At 47.7% G+C, this 19,089-nt stretch overlaps 1 protein-coding gene across 2 annotated transcripts in view; it reads left to right on the top strand.

Annotated features, from left to right (window-relative positions):
• Bcr (BCR activator of RhoGEF and GTPase) overlaps positions 1-19,089 on the top strand; it is a 141,652-nt gene that overhangs the window by 67,608 nt on the left and 54,955 nt on the right. For both annotated transcript variants that reach the window (XM_046421132.2, XM_058571797.1), the window contains exons 2-5: positions 3,600-3,781; positions 10,261-10,365; positions 10,791-10,976; positions 16,762-16,869. In XM_046421132.2, the coding sequence (XP_046277088.1) occupies positions 3,600-3,781; positions 10,261-10,365; positions 10,791-10,976; positions 16,762-16,869 (581 nt within the window). The remainder of the gene's footprint in view (positions 1-3,599; positions 3,782-10,260; positions 10,366-10,790; positions 10,977-16,761; positions 16,870-19,089) is intronic.

Raw genomic sequence — 19,089 nt, 5'->3', positions numbered from 1 at the left:
CCCATTTTCCCCACCTAGAGGAGTCCTAGTGGGTACAGCTAAGACCCTATGGGCCTGGGAGACTATCTGGGTTCCTCACTTGACAGCTGAAACTTTCTGTCTTAGGCCTGGGCTGCCTTTGGAAGCCGTTCCCCATGATGGGCAGGTTTCAAGTAGGGGTAACTGTAATGCTTTGTGAATGTTGGGTAGGCAACATCTACAATATTTGTATTTATTTTATTTTATTTTTTAACATCTGATTCCCTGAAAGTTAGTGGAAAATAAAGTCAGATTTATTCTTTGGGGTGGGGTGTAGGATTTGGGCTTGGCTTTAACAGGGTTTGCATATTTTAATATGTTTGAACCCTGCTCAGTTTTCCCCAGGGATGCTATCAGAGAGCTAGTTTAGGGCCTTCATGAAACCCTGGGAGGAGAACTTGGCTTTGACCTTGGATTGTCTTGGTAGAATATAAAACCCAAATGCCACTGGAGCAGAGTGTTGATAGCCAGCACTGTGATCTTGGTGCCTGGTGGATTGAAGAGATAAGGGTCTTCTATATAGTTTATTGGAGGACTCAGTAGGAGCCTATCCTGCTATTGGGGGTTCCCTACCTACTACTATTGCAACCTGGAACAAGCTTCTTGGTGGGATCATCCTGTGAACATACACACACACACAGGGAGACTCTGGCCTGGCCTTTGGTCAGTGGCTGTGTGCAGACACTAGGACATGCTGTGGGTCTCCATAGCAGCCAGCACAGTGCCAGACACCGGATAGAGTAGCCCAGCAGGCCTTGGCTCTGGCTGCCTGCTGAATCCCCTGAAAGCTTTTATAACTACCAAGGCCCAGGCTGCCCCAAAGCTTCAAATTCAGTCGGTCTTTATTGGGCTCAGCTGTGTTGTTTGTGAAGCTTCCCAAGTGATGCTGACATGCAGCCAGGTCTGGGGACATGCGTTAGAGAGTGCCAAGTCCTCTTGGGACACAGGCAGAGAAGCAGAGGCGTGCAAGGAAGTCAGGACATCAGCCATCTGTGGCTGCACACCGCTAGCAGAAGTCTTAACCAGTGGTTGGTTGCTCCACCCACAAAGCTCCTTCCTTCAAAATGCTCATGTGAAAAGAACTGAAAACACTCCTCATTGAGATTGCTGGGTCAACAACTCCAGAAGTTCAAGGGTGGCCACATGCCCACTTGGCCTAGGTGTGTTTGGTGACAGTGGTATCCTCAGGGCAGGGCTGCTTACAGGTAAGCAATAGCAAAAATGACATACATAATGAGGATGACCTCTGGAAAATCCTGGGGACCAACAGGGTACCCTTTGGAAAGAGTGGAGAAGGGATCATCAAGAGTGACTTGGACTGGGCTGGGCTCTTGTGGACTTAGCAAGTCTATAAATAGGGGTTCACTCAGAAAATTCAGGCTAGGAATGGGATATAGAGGAGCTACAAGTGGCTAAGATCTGAACTTTTGTCATCAGCCTGGGAGGAGATAGTGATTTGTTTTCAGGTGCCTTAGGGAAGCATTCGAGACTCTGTGTAACTTAATAGTTCCAAAGGACAGAGAGGCTCTTATAGGATAAGCTAATTTCTATCATGCCAAGAGTACTTGGATTGGGGTAAAGGTGGTCTAAGAGTTTGGCAGACCAGCTGGGAGGTGGGCTGTGAGTCAGCTGAGGGTGGACTACAACCCTGGTTCCCTGGACTGAGACTGGTAGGCCCTTTTGAGACTCACTGCTTGTGGTGGTCAGTACTTGCACCTGGGCTGGCATGCTAGTCTGTGGTCTAGCTGCAGACATCCATGGATAGTCTATATCCCAGCTTCCTCACATGCCTCTGTCTCTTCCAGGTTATCTCCTCTCTGTCCCAGCAGGACTTGGTGCTATACCCAGCCAGGCTGCATATTAGTCTCACCTGGGGAGTTTCAGTATCAACACAGATGGGCCCTGGTAATTGTTAGAGCTTCCAGAGAGTCTAGCAGGCGACGTGAGCTGAGACTCTCTGGGCTACTCCATCCAGTGTCTGGCACTGTGCTGCCAAGCTGATCTATAGTACATTCCGGATGTCTGCACATATCTGCTGACCACAAAAGCTACACCACATTCTGCCTCTGTGTTTGTCCACAGGAGGGTCCCAGAAAGAGTCTTGTTTTGGATTGTAGCCTGGGGAGTAAGGGTGACAGCAGTAAACGCCTATTTAGTATCCCAACCATCTGTACAGATGAGATGAGCCTGGTGCCCTTGATAGAAAGGTAGCATTTGAGGTCCTCCTTTTTGTACTAGCCCATGCCTCTTATATGGGGAAAACAAACTCTTTTTCTATATGATCATATTCAACACAGAACACTTCCGTGGCCAAATGGGTTTTTCTCCCACATCAAGCAACTCTTCAGTTCTCTGTAGACACCAATTCAATTTTAACTCAATTCTGACATTATCTACCTGGAGATAGTATCAAATCCCATAGATTGAGGGCTCAGTCTCACAAGACCAGTCCCAATGCAGACACCAGCCATAAGCTTCAGGTTGTGACCTATGCTTCCCATTGATCAGCTATAAGCTGAGATTACCACAAACCCCTCATATTCATTCGTCTGTAGGAATGACTAACATAATTGAAAAAAACAATTTACATACTGGATTACCAGTTTATTATAAAAGGATACGACTCAGAAGTGGGCATGGTGGCCCATGCCTGTGATCCCATCTACTGTCCTCGGGAGGCTGAGGAAGGAGGGTCACAAGTTTCAAGCTAGCCTCAGTGACTCAGCGAGACTCTGTCTCACAATAAAAAGGGCTTGGGATGTAGCTCAGTGGTAAAGCGTCCCTGAATTAAATCCCCAATACCAATAAATACATATATAGGATTGGGAATGTAACTCGGTGATAGAGGGCTTGCCTAGCATGCATAAGTCACCAGGTTCAATCCCCAGCATCCTGGGGTTTGGGGAAAAGAATATAACTCAGTAACAGCCAGATGAAGACACGCACAGGGCAAGGTGTGAGAGGGTAACTCAGAGCTTCCACGCCCTCTTGGGTTTTTACAGAGGCTTTATTCTATAGGCATGATTGATTAAGTGATTTGTCACTGATGATCAGTTTAACTTTCAGCCCCCTCTGCTCTTCCTGGAGATACATGAGTGGGGCTGAAAGTTCCAGCCTTCAAAGCACATTGTTGGTCCCCCTGGCAACAGCTCTCATTGAGCTTTCCAGGAGAGCTCATCAACCAGGCATCTCATTAGCATATACCAAGACACTAGGGTCATTTTGGTGATTCCAACAGTTTTAACAGATATATGCTAGGAAAGGATGTACATATGTATACAGAGAGCAAATATTATGTCCTCGTATGTCACATGCATCTCCCTCCCAAAGTCAGTTGTGCCCCAGACAATGTTTGAAAGCCCAGTCGTGTATTTGTTTGGGAGTGAGTTGCAAAGCTCCTTACCTTTGTGGTCCTGGGCTGGTTTGTTGAGAAAGTGAAATCAGTGTACCTGAACTTCCTATGGGTGACAGAATGGTGTTGACCTGGGTGCTTGCTTGGATAGATGGAGTGTGGATGCTTCCAAGCAGACAGCCCTCTGTCCTCTAGTCTGTTTCTAATACAGGCTTCTTTGCACACACAGATGCCTCATTTGGAACATCACCTGGGTACAGCTGCGCCGCAGACCGAGCTGAGGAGCAGCGCAGGCACCAAGATGGGCTGCCCTACATCGATGACTCACCCTCCTCCTCTCCCCACCTCAGCAGCAAGGGCAGGGGCAGCCGGGACACTCTGGCCTCAGGAGCCCTGGAGCCCACCAAAGCGGTGAGTCCCCAAGGTGTACCTGCCTCCCATGGCTCTGGGCCAGCCTTTGTCATCCTGGAGGCTCTCTGTAGTATAGCCGGTTACTCAAGGGCATGTAGCAAGTAGATGGTGGAGCTGCCAGTGGTTTGTTTTGGAAGTCAGACAAATTACTAAAAACTCCTTCCTGCCTCTGGTAGAGGGATGCCTGCCAGATACCTTGAGCAGAGAGGTCATGGAACACTTTGTAAACTGAGCTTGGAGGAGGCAGTCAGCATGTGGTCTTAAGGCTGAGAAAACTGATGCCAGAGACCATCACCTAAGCCTGTGGTACTGTATGGTGGTCCCAACCATGGTATTGAGTTGGTGTCTGGGCTCCTGTGTCTGTGCTTAGGAGGTACACTGGCTCCCTCTTTACTAAAGGAGCCCCTGACAGTGGCTTCATCCATTTGACTAGGGTCTTTCAAAGGAGTTCTCACTTGACCCTCATTAATAGTCCTATGAAACTGGTGTTGCTGTTACCTCCACTTTACCATTGTGGAACTGAGGTCCAGAGGTGGCTTCCCTGAGGTCACATGGCTAGAGAAAAGTAAAGCATTTGGTAGATGCTTTGCCTGTGCTTCAAGTAGGGCCCCATGGTCTAGCCCCTGTAGTCTGAGGATGTATCCCTGGGATGATCATAGGCTACACAGTGTTATTCCCACAGAAGTGATAGGCCTGTCCAGCCTGGCTTGATGTCCTGATGCTTGCAGTGGTCCCACAGCTCCAGGCAGGGAGCAGGAGAGTTTTAGCAGTGTTTTGGGTTCAGGCATTGCTCCTCCTTTCACTGGAACAAAAGGATTCCTTTGACCTCTTGGCTTCCTTCCTTGGGCTGCAACAATCATCACTATGGTAGAACAGATGCTCCTTTCTGTTTCTTATGCCATTTTTTGTCTTTCTGGTTCCATTTTGGATATCCATTTTGGATGTCTTCTTCATTCTGCTTTTCTGAATGATTCCACCCTGGGTTTAAAAATAAAAATAAGCAAGCAAGGCTGTGTGTATAGCTCAGTGGTAGAGCCCATGCTTAACATGCACAAGGCTCTGGGTTCAACACCCAGCACCACAGAAAATAAACAAGAATAAGAAAGGGTGTGCCTTTTCCTACTGCTGTAGGGAAGTGCCAGAAGCACATCTTTTTACTGCAGTTGCTTTTTTCTGGGGCTGTTGCCTTAGCTGCAGGCCAGCTTCTTATTTATGTTTTTGTGATCTCTAGGGGTCTCAGTGCTGGGTGGGCTTCTTGTTCTGAAATATAAAGATGAAAGAGGAAGCCGGCATACATTTGCTGCCATCGTGCACAGCTTCATATCCCACATTCAGAGTCACCACTCTACAGATTAGGCACAGCTGTGAGGGGTGAAATCTTTCAGATTCTTCTATGGACTCTCTCTCCCTGTCTCTCTGTCTTGCTGCTACATGAGTGTGGTTTGATACCAACAAGAATTCTTAACAGCATGCTTTATTAGTTTCTGTAACCATCTATCATCTTTGAGGACTGTCTTCACCTGGTCACTCCTTGATGGCAGGGCCATCCTCTTGCCTTCTGTCCATGTCAGACCCCCAGAGTGTTTCCTGGCTGGCTTTCTGTTCCTAAGTAGAAGTTTATTTGCCCTCTCTGTGCTCCAGGCTGTGTGCTGTTCACCATCCCACATCCACCAGGCTCATGGTTCCTTTTTAGCACCTAGTTCAGGGTCTCATCTCCTGCGGAGCCCATTCAGATCCTGGTCCCTCCTTCAATCCCTCATGAGTCAGTAGACATTTCTTCCTTTCTTTCTTTCTTTCTTTTTTTCTTTTTTTGTGTGCTGGGGAATGAACCCAGGGCCTTGTACATGCGAGGGAAGCACTCTACCAACTGAGCTAAATCCCCAGCCTGACATTTCTTCTGTTACACATTTGGCAGGAGGTTGCACATCTGTGCAATGCGGTTTCAAGTCCCCAATCCCAAACATTCTACCTGGCCCAGAGGAGGTGACAGGAGTTATCTGCATAAGGAGGGAACTTGATTAGAGCAAAGTTATATGGTTTCATTCCAGCAGCTCTCTGGTTAGATGCCCTTATCCAGTGTTTGAAGCCCCAGAGAGACAGGCAGAACCTTGGCTTTTTGGTTTAAAGATGTGACTGTCACTTCCTAGGCTCCCCAGGGAGCACGATGGTCTTGGCTAGAAGCACTCTGATCTTGGTCAGCTGGTGGGATCAGAGTATCTGTTCTTCCCTCTTTTCCTTAACCTACTGAATAGGGCTCTTCATTTGCTTTCTGCTGCCAAGCTTGAGGCTTTTGGGCTGTGGGACTGAACCTTCTTGGGAAGTCATGGCAACACAGGGAGTCCACAGTGGGCTTCTAGGTTGCAAGTCTCCTCTGTTAGCATTGCCCCTAGATTAGTTAGGTAGGGGTTGGACAAAGGCCAGGCACTCCTTTGCCTTGGGAGCTGCAAGAAGACCTCAAACAAGTCCTTTATTGGGAAGACATATGCTAATGGAGCCTGCCCTGCATACTGGGATCTTCCCATATGGAGGACTAATTTACCAAGGGTTTGCTGCAGCAGGTCGCCCCCTCCCCAGCATGTGACCCTACAAGAGGTCATCCTCTTGTCTTCTGTCCATGTCAAACCCCCAGAGTGCTCACTGGCTGGCCTCCTCCCTGCCCTGCCCAGAGCAGAAGAGGGTCTTTTGTCTGGCTGCTATGCTGGGAGCAACCTTCTAGCTAGAAGCAGCCAACTCTCTGAAAGCTAGAAATTTTGCACCCTGATTATCAGTGGGTTCTCCCAGATTTGAGGGGTCTGGGGGCGCTTAAGAGGGGACTCCTTGTACTCCAGCCCAACCCTCTACTTACCTCTGGACGTGGTACTGTGGTTTTATCCACTTCCACCCCTCTGTCAGTTTTCCCTACCTTGTTATAATTGTGACTCCAAGTCATTTTCATTGGTTCTTTGTTGGCTTTTTTCAGCCCCTGGTTAGCAGGGAAGGGCCTTCCTTCCATCTTGCTGCTTTATTCCAGTTGTCCTTTACCGCCAGCTTTTTTCCTAGCACAGCCTCCCTGCCTTCACTGCATTCACCCTCTCGTGGAGTTGGCACGTGCACAGCCTGGGATTATAAATAGCTCTGGTGCCGGCCCTCCCCTTCGCTCTCTTTCCCTCTCCACCCTCTTCTCTACAAGGAGTTGGTTTCTGAGTTTTCCCTGATAATACTACCAGTACCATTCTGAGTCCCCATAGAAGAGTCTCAGTCTAAGCAGAAGTGCCCTCATCCTGTGTCCTCTCTATACCCCAGCACCTTCCTGGGGCCAGATGTTCTCTTGAGTGGCCCCACCCTTTAGAACAGAGAGAACTGGACTCAGTGCCATCCTGCCTGTGCTCTTTTTCCTCCTGGCTTTCCAAACCACGTGAGTGGAATGAGGCACAGTGCTCCCACTCAGGGGCTCCCACCCAGAAAGGCAGTGGCATCTTGGGCTGGGTGGGGCCGTCACCCAGCCCTGCTTTCCTACTAACTTCCCTGAGCCCTTCTGTCCCTGGAGCTCACAGTAGCAAGATTATTCTCAGAACCCAATGAGCAGGGCTGGGTAAGTAGGTGAGTGGGTGCCACTGCCAGAGAGGCCTGCCTTTCCCTTCACCTTTTCCCTTGTGTAAGATGGAAGCAGTGTTCAGACATGATAGGATGCATGTGAGGGTCATCTGTATACTGTGGACAGTGGGCTTTCCAAACTTCGGTAGCACTTCAGTTCCCCCAATCTGCCCCCGACACACACTGAGTCAGCTGATAGTTCTAAATTCTGAGAACCCACTTGTTTCCAGACAAGGGTACTGAGACCTTCAGGACTTTGTGAAAATGTGGCTAAAACTAGAACCTAGTCATATCTTCAAGATCCACTCACTGATTTGATTATGAAATGAATCTTAATTGAGAACTGTGTGCTCTGGTCCCTGTGCTAGACACAGGAAGTTTCAAGATTGGGCACAGCCATGCCCTGGAGGCTCCCACCCATGGAGCCACACTGCACAGTGTGCCCTTGGGGGACCTGTGTGGGTGGGACCTCAATGTCCCTTCCCTGGAACATTAGCTACTCTGTACACATGCATGTGCCAACACATGTATATACATGCACATATATGCACACACACATGCATGCTCACAGCTCATGTGTACATTCACACAGGAACATGCACAAGAGCCCCAGTACAAAGCAAAGACCCAGGAATCCTTTTTAGATGGTCCCATTGAGCAGTGAAGAAATGATACAGGTTCCAGTGACCCAAGTGGGGCACAGGGATTGGACTCTCCTTGCCCTGTTACCCAGGCAGCTGAGGCTCAAATCTGGGAGGTCATTTGCCTGAGACCGTGGAGCTCACCGGGGAAGTTCTGGCTTTGTCTCCCAGCTCCTGGCCTGGGGCCTTTTCTTCTGGGCCTGCCATCTGTGCCATGAAGTGCCTCCCTCTCCTAGGGCCAGGGAAGTGTGAAGAGAGACAGCAGGGTTGGGGCACACTGGAGTCATGACTCTAGACTCTGAAGACATCATGAGGCCTGAGCTGGCTTTAGGTGGTCTTTCTTCAAATCCAGTGTTCTCACTGGGGATGTCAGCCTCCAGGCAACATATGACAACATTTAGAAACATTTGTGGCACAGAACCACCCCCCAAAATTAATCCTCCATTCTTAGTCATCAGCATCAAGGGTGAAGATCCTGCCCCAAATCAGTGTTTTTTCCCCCCAAGTAGATTAGGAATATAAGCGATGGATAGGACCACTGTTTTGGTTACATACCTGAGGGCTGTCATGGTGGGGTTGTCTCAGGTTTGCCCTTGGGCTGGAAACCAGCAGAGGAGTGGGCAGGTATCACCTTCAGTGGATTCAGGGTCCTTCCTCATGCTGGCATCTGCCTCAACTATAGGTGAGGCCAATTGGCTCAGGGCTGGGCAGAAGGAGCACAGCCTCAGTCTGATGCCAAATAGGGTGGTGCTGTGGCCACAGCCAACCTCTGACGCCACCCATGGCCAGGGAGCAGAGGTGGGAGTGGCCAGGAAGTCAAATAGCAGTTTTTATTGCCTTTAGCATGACCATCTCTGCCGGTATGCTAGGGCGGCTTAAACAACAGAAATTTACTTTCTCATGGTACTAGTGGCTGCAAGTCTGAGATCATGATATGCAGGTTGGTTTCTTCTGAGGCCGCTCTCCTTGACTTATGATGGGTTAATGGGGCTTCTCTCTGGCTCTTCGTATGTCTTCTCTCTGCATGTGTCTGTGTCCTAGTCTGTTCTCATGAAAATATTAGCCATACTGTGTTAGGGCCCACCCTATTAACTTCATTTTAACTTCAAACCACGCCCCCCTGGCTTTTTTTTTTTTTTTTTTTTTTTTTACTGGGGATTGAACCCAAGGGTGTTTCACCACTGAGCTCTATCCTTGGCCTTTTTTATTTTTTATTTTGGGATACGGTCTCATTCAGTTGCGTAAGGCCTCACTGAGTTGCCGATCTTGTGATCTTTCCACCCCAGCCTCCTGAGCCACTGGAATTATAGGTGTGTGCCCCTGCTCCTGGCTTAACTTCATCCCCTCTTTAAATACAGTCATATTCTGAGGTACTAGGGCTTAGTAATTTGACCTGGGGGAGGCAATAATTCAGCCCTTATCACCATCATAACTAGGATTGGTTCATGGTCTCTCAGGGATGTGGGCTGTACCCTCCGCATTGACATCCAGTGATGCCTTAGCTCTTTCTGGGGGCAGAACTTCATTGGACTTTTAGCAGAGACAGGACAAGAAAGGGGACTGATTTTACTACAGTCTACCTGCAAAGGAGTTCCTATAGGCAAAGTCAGAGTCTAGAAAACAGGGTCAAGGAGCCAGCAGATGGGGCTCCCCTTGGGCAGGTGGCAGTAGCTCCCAGGTCCAGTCCCTTTGACCGGGAGGGGAGTGTACAAGGAGGGAGGTACTGCTGCCCAGTCTTGGTTCTAGTGGGTCCAAGGGTCAGGTGGGAGTGGCAGTCAGAGAATCCAGTTGCGACAGGTGTCAGGTGAGGAGTGGGGAGTGGTGGGCTTGTGTGGAGGTGCCCATGTAGTGGACTTTGATGCCCCCTCTACTTGGTCTCTTCTGGGGCTGCCCTTGGGCTTCCTGTGACATGTATTCACCTTGGGTCAGAGCTTCCTTTTCCTTTCTTGACTAGGTAAAGATAACTATTCTTTGGTCCCAGGCACAGAGCATGAGGGAAGGAGGCCTTATAGTCTGTTCAGCTCCAAACTTCCCATTTCTTAGTGTGTCAAGACCAAGGGTGGCCCTCAACTTTGCTTGATGACCCTTCTAATTTTGCAGTGACTTTGAGCAAGTGGCTGAATATGTGTCAAGGCTCCTGTGTTTCACTTTTACTTCTACATGGAGCCTTCTCCAGGGACTCATCCAGAGGTTGACAAGCACCCGCTGCAAGCATCCGTACCCCCACCCCACCCTGGTGCCAACATCTGTTCATCTGTTCTGCAGAGTGAACTGGACTTGGAAAAGGGCCTGGAGATGAGAAAATGGGTCCTGTCTGGAATCCTGGCTAGTGAGGAGACTTACCTGAGCCATCTGGAGGCACTTCTACTGGTGAGGATGGACGAAGGAGGGGGCTGACCAAGCATGGTGGGGACCCAAGGGGAACTTCTCTACTCACCATCCCAGGTCAACTGTGAGATCCTGGCGGCACACCTATGGGAGGGTCAGAACAGTCTATTTTTATAGAATATTGACCTCCCCCAAGGAGCCAGTGGAAGGAAAGCCAAGGGAAGACTTGGTTGCCAAGTTTTAATTTTTTCTGGAGTTTAAAAGTGTGGGCTGGAAATGTAATTAAGTGATAGACTGCTTGCCTAACATGCCCAAGGTCCTGGTTTTGATCCCTGGTGAGAGAGAGAGAGAGAGACAGACAGACAGACAGACACACAATTAAAGTATATATCATATAACCACAATATTTTGTAGTTGTACCCATGTACCTAACTAGTGGCATGCCCTCTCACTGGGCCCTCTTCCAGCCCATGAAGCCTTTGAAAGCTGCTGCCACCACCTCTCAGCCTGTGCTGACCAGCCAGCAGATTGAGACCATCTTCTTCAAAGTGCCTGAGCTCTATGAAATCCACAAGGAGTTCTATGATGGGCTGTTCCCCCGAGTGCAGCAGTGGAGCCACCAGCAGCGGGTGGGCGACCTCTTCCAGAAACTGGTGAGTGACTTAGAGCATGCTGGGTGCTTACAGCTATGGGGATGGCCAAGTGGGGACCAGGCCTGTCCAGTGACCTATGAGCATGTGCTGTAAGGAGATACCGAGGAGATAGTAGGAGTGAGTCTGGAGTGCATCTCAGTGCCTTGGATGCCAAAGTTCAGATGTGGTGAGGGAGAGGCCAAGATAAGCATGTCCCCCAGCTAGATCCAATAAGTGGGGCATCCTTCTATCCTTTTTTTTTTTTTTTTTTAAATCTGCTCTGTTTTGCTTGAAGTTCCCAGTCTCCAGAGTGATCTGATTGCCTCTTTGAGGGCTCCTGGAATGGAATTGGTTTTGTTGCTCAGGAAAGCAGGACTTGTACATTGGGTAGAGGATGAATGGAGGCTGGGCATTGCCTGGAAAGGCAACAGTGGGGACAGCAGGTGGAAACAGAGTGGGGCTTTGTTATATAATCAGCCCTCTGTGTCTGTGTGTCCTACATCCGCAGATTGAACCAACCAAGGATTAAAAATATTCAGGAAAAAAATTGCATCTGTACTGAACATGTGGAGACTTTCCCCCTTGTTATTATTCTGTAAACTATATAGTATAGGGGCTGGGGATGTGGCTCAAGCGGTAGCGCGCTCGCCTGGCGTGCGTGCGGCCCAGGTTCGATCCTCAGCACCACATACAAACAAAGATGTTGTGTCCGCCGAAAACTAAAAAATAAATATTAAAATTCTCTCTCTCTCTCTCTCTCTCTCTCTCTCTCTCTCTCTCTGTCTCTCTCTTTCTTAAAAAAAAAACTATATAGTATAACAACTATTTACATAGTATTTCCATCATATTAGGTATTAAAACAAACCTAGATGATTTAAAGTATACAATTTGGGGGACTGAAGGTGTAGTTCAGTGGTAGACTGCTTGCCTAGTATGCAGGAGACCCTGGGTTTGATTTCCAGCACTGCAAAAGATAGGATAAAATAACAAAATAAAATAAAAAATAAAGTGGTTGCATGTGCCTGTAGTCCCAGTTATTTGGGAGGTAGGAGGATTGCTTGAGCCTAGGAGTTTGAGTCCAGCGTGTGTGTGTGTGTGTGTGTGTGTGTGTGTGTGTGTGTGTTTAAAAAGCAGGACTGGAGGTGTAGCTCAGTGACAATATGCATGCTTAAACATGTGCAAGGCTCTAGCTAGGTTCAATCTTTAGCATCAAAATTAAATAAGACATACAGAAGGATATGGGTATATTGTATGCAAGTATTATGCTACTTTATTTAGTTAGGATACCCAGGGATTTGTTGGTATCCTTAGGGAGGTCCTGGAACCAGTATCCTGTGATTAAAGGGATGACTGTATTTTATTTCATTTTTGCAATTATGTTAATCAAAGTCCCTTGAATCATTTGGAGAATAAAAAGAGAAGATGGCTTAGGGAGGGGAGACTTGGGCATTAAAAATCAAGGTAGTGGTAATATTGCCCTCAGGCACTGAAGGAGGCAGAGAAAAATAATCAACCCAGGACATCTGTGTAGTGCTAAGCTCCTGAAGGCAGCTGTTCTCAGAGATTTGAGGCATGTTTAATCTAGAGAGGTTCCTTTTGCAGTGACATCCTTGTACCTTGCAGGAATTAGGACACATCCTAGTGGACAGGCTGGAGAAATGCAAGAGAGAATTGGTTTATAACTGGGATCCCTGGCAAAGGAGTGTGGACCATGGCACAGCCTCATGCTGTTAGGCCACCCGTTGCTGATATTGGCCAGGCCACAGCTAGGATAGTTACTGGGTTCCGGTGCACACCTAACCCAGACACAGATAAGGTAGACCTTGTCCAAAAGGAAGAAACTATGAAGTAGCCCTGGGATGAAGGAGCCAACTCTCTGAGAAGGACTGTAGGATTGCTGTTAGCCCTCCAGTGTGTGAGGTTCTATGATGTGTAAAATGACCTCTTTCTGAGTCTCACATTGAGGGGACAGGAGGAGGTTGCAGGAGGGAGTTCTACATGTAAGAACTGCCCAGCAAAGAGGCTACCCCTCAGCATCCTGGAGGAGCTACTCAAAGGCAGATGCTGGTCAGGGTCTAATCTGTTTCTAAAGATACCTGACACTGATTCTGGGATTACCTGGGCCTCCTGTGCACACACCTGGAACATTCTGGAGGGACACAGTCCTTCAAGGGCAGGGGCAGCCAAAGGCTGGACTCCTCTATTGTACACAGAGCTTTTCTGAGCTGTTTAAATACCTAGCTAGTACAGACTCTGGCCTCAACTTGGCAAACATCTAGGCTAAAGTGTTCTCCAAGATGTGGCTTTCCTGTTGGTGAACCCCTCCTGCACCACCTTCGGCTGCAGACACTCTGCCCTAAAGGCTGGAGCTAAGTCCTTAGGGACAGACCAGTCACTTGTTGGTTCAAATTCTTGCCTCTCAAGGCTGCTTTCCCCGCAGCCAGAGTTCAGAAGGCCGTGTTTTAATGCAGGTACCCTTCATCTTTGAAGTTCCTCCCTGCCATTTCTTTCAGCATAATATGTCAGCGGTTTTAAACCTAGGGGATTGGAATCAGGCAGCAGTCCTCCACAGAAACAGAATCATGTTGTCGGAAAAAATTCACAACCAGCTCTTTCCTCAGAATAACATTCCAAAATCACTCGGAAACTTTTTTTTAAAAAATGTAATAATCCACGAGCCCTGGAACTTTAATTTAGAAAGTTTCCTCTGGTATCCCTGGTGTCCTTGAGCCACCTTCCTGCTTCAGATGTTGCAGCAAGAAGGACCAAGGCTACAGTGGGACATCATTCCTTAGTCACCATGTTCAGAATATTCACATGCCTTCAACCTGGGTTGAGTGGTGACTTTGTAAGGACAAGCAGATGCTGCCCTGCTCTCAGCCCTTTCAGACCTCAGCAAGGTTGATGCAGCATCACTCTCTTAGGCATCTGAGCTGGAAGAATCTTAGGACGCAAGGAGTTTGCCATGCCTTGCTTCAGCTCTGGTGTCTCCTCCTGAGCCCTGAGGCTCATGAGCTACATCTGGGAGCACAGAAAGCTTGACTCAAACCCTGCCTTTACTGCCCTTCCTGTGGGTCTGCACTACAGCTCATGCCCACTATGCAGGACTGAAATTTTATCAGCTTCATTTTGTTTTGTTTTTCTGATCATTTCAGACTTACAGAAGAGTTGCAAGAATATTACAAAGAACTCTAGTGTAACCTTCACCCACATGCACTGATTGTAACATTTTTACGACATTAGCCTTGTGTCTGTTATGCATGCTGCATGCACACACACTTTTTCCTCTTTTATAGTTTGAGAATAAGTTGCAGGCTTCTGCCCTTTTACCCCTAAATACTTCATTGTGTTTTTGCTAAGAACAAGGACATTCTCTTCCATAACCCACAGTACAGTTTGTCACATTCAGGAGGTTTCAGATCATTGTGACATTATTCAGTATGCTGTCCCGATGCAAATTTCCTCCAAGTTAGTGATCCGTTTTGTATAGCTGTTTTTGCTGTCTGATTCAGGATCCAATCCAGATCACATGATGTACTTGATTGTCATGTACAGTTCTTTGGACTTGGCTTATCTTCCATGACTTGGTTTTTTTGTTTCGTTTTGTTAAATTTTTGTTTTTGTTTTTGTACGGGAATTGAGTCCTGGGGTACATCATCACTGAGCTCCATCCCCAGACCTTTTTATGTTTATTTTTGAGACAGAATTTTGATAAGCTGCTGAGGCTGTCCTCCAATTTAACCATCCTTCTGTCAGTCTTCCAAATCACTGGGATTACAGGTATGTACCACTGCTACCAGGCCCTTTATTTTTAATTTTGAGACAGGATCTTGCTAAATTGCCCAAGCTCTCAAACTTGCAGTCTTCCTGCCTCAGCATCCCTAGTGGCTGAGATTATAAGCATGCCCCTGAAGTGGCTTTTTATTTTTTATTTTTAGTTATCAATGGACCTTGATTTTTGTTTATTTATCTGTATGCAGTGCTAAGGATCAAACCCAGTGCCTCACACATGCCAGTGCTCTGTCACTGAGCCATAACCCCAGCCCTCAGCTTGACTTTTGACATTTATTGAAGGATGCAGACCAGTTTTTCAGACGTTTCCTCAGGAACAGATTCAGGCTCTGAGTTTTGGTAAAGAGCAATATCACAGCAATGGGGATCTAGCCTTCTCAGTGCACCCTGTCTGGAGGCATCATGCCATTATCAGTGCAGCTTGGTTTTTTGTTTGTTTGTTTGTTTGTTTTGATTAGCTAAACATATGGAAATGAATTACTTGAGACTTTTCACACCTAGAAGAGGTGAATTCCTTGGGTAGAAAGGAAGAGAAGACTTGAAAGGGTTCTCCTCCTGAGATACTTTAGACTCTACTCTGCAGTCTTTTCTTCCAGAAGGGTATCCTGATCCTGCCCACATTCTCTAAAACAGTGCCATTGTTCTCCATCCCTAGCCCGCCTTGACCATTTGCAGTTGTATGTGTTTGCTCACTTATTTATCATGTGCTGTCTTGTTAGAACACCAGCTGCAGAGGGTATCCCTATGTCTGATTATTCATAACTATGGGGACAGGGGCTCAAGCAGGGCCTTAGTTTCAACGTAGGCTCTCAGCAGCAAAGGAGCCCGGAGGAGGGAAAGAAGACACCCTAGGTCTTATCATTGAACTGGAGGAAGAACCTGGAATTCGAGTATGCAGCAACTTCTCCAGGGTATTCAGGAGCTGAGCAGGACATCCTCTGGCCCTACTCTTTCCTCAGATACTCCATAGTTCTCTGTGCTAACACTATAGGGAACAGAGCCAGAAGATCAGGCCTGTTTTAGCCAGGGGCACCTGGTTTACCCAGTATCTGGAATTGTCATATGTATAAACACAAAATTTAATATAAATGCAAATCTATGTGGAAATGAAATTTAAGTTTGATATAGAACAAGTGCCAAGAACAGCAAATGCTCAGGCTTCCTGCTCCTGGTCAGCTGCAGTGGCCTGGGTGTCTCCTGAGTCTCTCCTTACCCTACCCAGGCCTGGGTTTGCTGGTCCCATGTGAGGACTGGTTTCCTTCTTGCTGTCTCTAAAGATGTCATGGGACCTAGAGAAAAAAGTGAGGGCTACACACTCTCACTCACCCACCTATGGAAGTCAAGGGTCAGTTGAGTATGCATCCGATCAGGAGGCTCAGTGAGGAAATACCTCTCACCTTACAGCTAGCAAGTCTCCCATCTGCCACGTGTGCAGTATGACACCTGTCTACCAGCCAGGTCTGGGATGGGTTTGAGTCTGAGCTCTTAGAGCTCCTTTTCTCCACAAGGAGCTAAGTGTTCCTTATCTGTCTGAGGGGATTGGACATGAACAGAACACCATGGCCACCAGGGTCCACCAACATCCATGTCCTCCTGCAGTCAGAATGAAAAGGTGCCATCCACTCGGTCTTATCTGCTGAGAGAGAAATGCTTGTCCATGTTCACTTCCTCCTTCAAACTTAAGCTGCTACTCATAATACTGTCGAAGTGAATGGGGTGGGAGGAATTAGAAGCTCTGGAAGGAAGCCATTACCTGCTCAGGGATGTGAGTCACTTCTCAACATGTCATTTTAGGAGAGGGAAGCATGCTCAGTGGGTGGGGAGGGGAAGCAGGTGGGAAGGAACAGCATGTTAGAGCTGAGGTTTCTGCAGCCTGTGCACTGTCTGCTGTACCTGGAATTTCTCCAGAACTGTGTAGAGGAGCCCAGTCTTCAGAAAGATGGGGGGGGGGGAATGGCATATGTCCCACACTTGTCCTTCACTTGTCCAATACTCTCTTCCTTCCTCCCTGCAGGCCAGCCAGTTGGGTGTGTACCGAGCCTTTGTGGACAATTATGGGGTTGCCATGGAAACAGCAGAGAAGTGCTGTCAGGCCAATGCTCAGTTTGCAGAAATCTCTGAGGTAATGATTATCATGACACTGTGTAGATAGGAGCACCACCCGTTCCCACTCGTGCCCACCACCTCCCATGATGAGTTGTGGGCTGGTTGTTGGTAGAACCTGACCTGGGTGAACAAAGTGCGCCCAATTGAAGTCTGGTCATGAACCACAGCCCTGAACACAGATGTTGCTGGGTGTGCTCCGTCCGCTTCACGCCCAGGATACTACTATAACCAGATAGAAGGAGCAGCCTTGAGAGCACCCCATCCCCTCAAAGGCCAGGGGCTTATTCCAGGGGTCAGGAAATTTATTTGGCTCATAGTTCTAGAGTCTGGGTAGTCCAAGAGCTTGGGGCTGCATCTAGTGAGGGCCTTCTTGCTGCATTATAACATGGTGGAAGTCATCACATGGCGGGACAGAGCAATCCTGCTAGCTTACGTCTCTCTTCTTAAAAAGCCACTAATGACTTCATGGGGGCTCTACCCTTATGACTTTATATAATCACAGTTATCTCCCATTAGCCCCACAATTTGGTTCATGTACCATGAACTAATTAAATTTCTAATACATGAACTTTTGAAGGACATATTCAAACCATAGTAACCATATTACCCAGACGCTCTCTTGCGCCATCTGTCTGCAGTGAGTAGTTTCTATAATTTTGTCCCTGTGTCTTATCACAGGAGTCCTGACTCTGTACCTTGTTACTGGAGACTAGCTGGGAGTTGTCCTCCTCTGCTCCTTTTCTAGCCTACCAGCAACCATGAACGCTGGGAACGTTAAGGAGCCGGCACAAGGGAGTGAGGGCTTGCATTGCTGTGTCTGTAGATGCGCATGGGAAGGAAAGCTTCTGGTTAGAACCATACCACCCCATGTGTGGGGGAATTGTGGCCTCCCTCTTTGCATTTAGCCCCAGGGAGTCTGAAACTTTAAACCATGGAATGTTGTTAGACTCTCAAAAGAGTCTCTCAGATACAGAGAAGATGAATAGGGCACCCAGGAGGCTGGTAGCCAAGTCCAGAACCCAGCAGCATCCCTGCATCTCCATTTCTTCAGATACGACGGGAAAGGGCAAGAAGATGCCCTATCTGAATCTCTGCAGAGCCAATGGCAACCATGAATCAGTCCCCTGCTGAGGCTTGTTGTCACTCTTGCCTTTTCTTATTATTTTTTATTCATTTGTTTGGTGGTACTAGGGATTGAACTCAAGGCTTTGCACATGCCAGGTAAGTGCTCTACCACTGAGCTATATCACCAGCCCTCACTCTTGCCTATAGATACTTCCCAAAGCTCTGACTTGCCTTGCCCCCCACCCTCCCGCCACCCGCCCCACCACCAAACAAGGATTCTAGTGTGAGAAATGTGGAATTAAAAAGAGAAACAGAAACTAGAAACATGGAATGAGCCTTGTCTGTCTTGCCAAGGGACAACACTTGAAGGTCACACCTGGGCTTTGTTCCAGAGACTTTGTGCCATTTTATCATTTATCATGGGACTGGGTGTTAGGCCCTAGCTCTGATTGTCTCCAGCAGTGATAACTTGTGCCACACTGTCCCTCCTACGCCCGTAGGGTGCCCCAGTCCCTGCCCAGTGCTGCAAGTAACAAGATGTGCATGCCTCAAGGCCTCTGTGCTTCCTGCCAGCCTATTCCCCCTAAAGCACTCAATCCATTCTTTTCTTCTCCTTTTTCATTCAATTAGCAAACCCCCACACTCTTTATCAGCTAGAATATTTGCACCAAATTTTAAGTGACCTTGATAAATCTGAATCGGACATTATGACCCTGTGTGCCTATATGATTATACGACCACTGAATTCTATACCATGTACAATCAGAAAAATGAGAAGTTATACTCCATTTATGTATGATGTGTCAAAATGTATTTTACTATCATGTATAACTATTTAGAACAACAACAACAAAAAGAATTGATCCTTAAAGAGCATGCTACAGTTAAGAAGCCCAGTTCAAGTCCACCTGTACAGGTTTCTACAGAGGAAGGAAGAAGCCATGGTGGGACATGACCAAGGGAGGTCACGTGGTCCCCCTGAGGTCTTCAGTGAGAATCTGAGCCAAGGCTGAGATGCAAGGAGTGGGATGGTGGCTTGGTGCCTGCTGGAATCTGGTGCTCTTTGAATCTTTGTGATTCCTAAACCATTGAAGCAGCATCCATGCTGGTTTTCTGTATTTCAAAAATGATCCAGAGAAATTGGAATGGCCCAAAGAGAGCAAAATCAAGC

The sequence above is a fragment of the Marmota monax genome, unplaced genomic scaffold (genome assembly GCF_021218885.2).
Source record: "Marmota monax isolate L192 unplaced genomic scaffold, Marmota_monax_Labrador192_F-V1.1 WCK01_AAM20220418_F8-fsc00157, whole genome shotgun sequence".
Taxonomy (NCBI): Eukaryota; Metazoa; Chordata; class Mammalia; order Rodentia; family Sciuridae; genus Marmota; species Marmota monax.
This window is presented reverse-complemented; position numbering and strand designations above follow the sequence as displayed.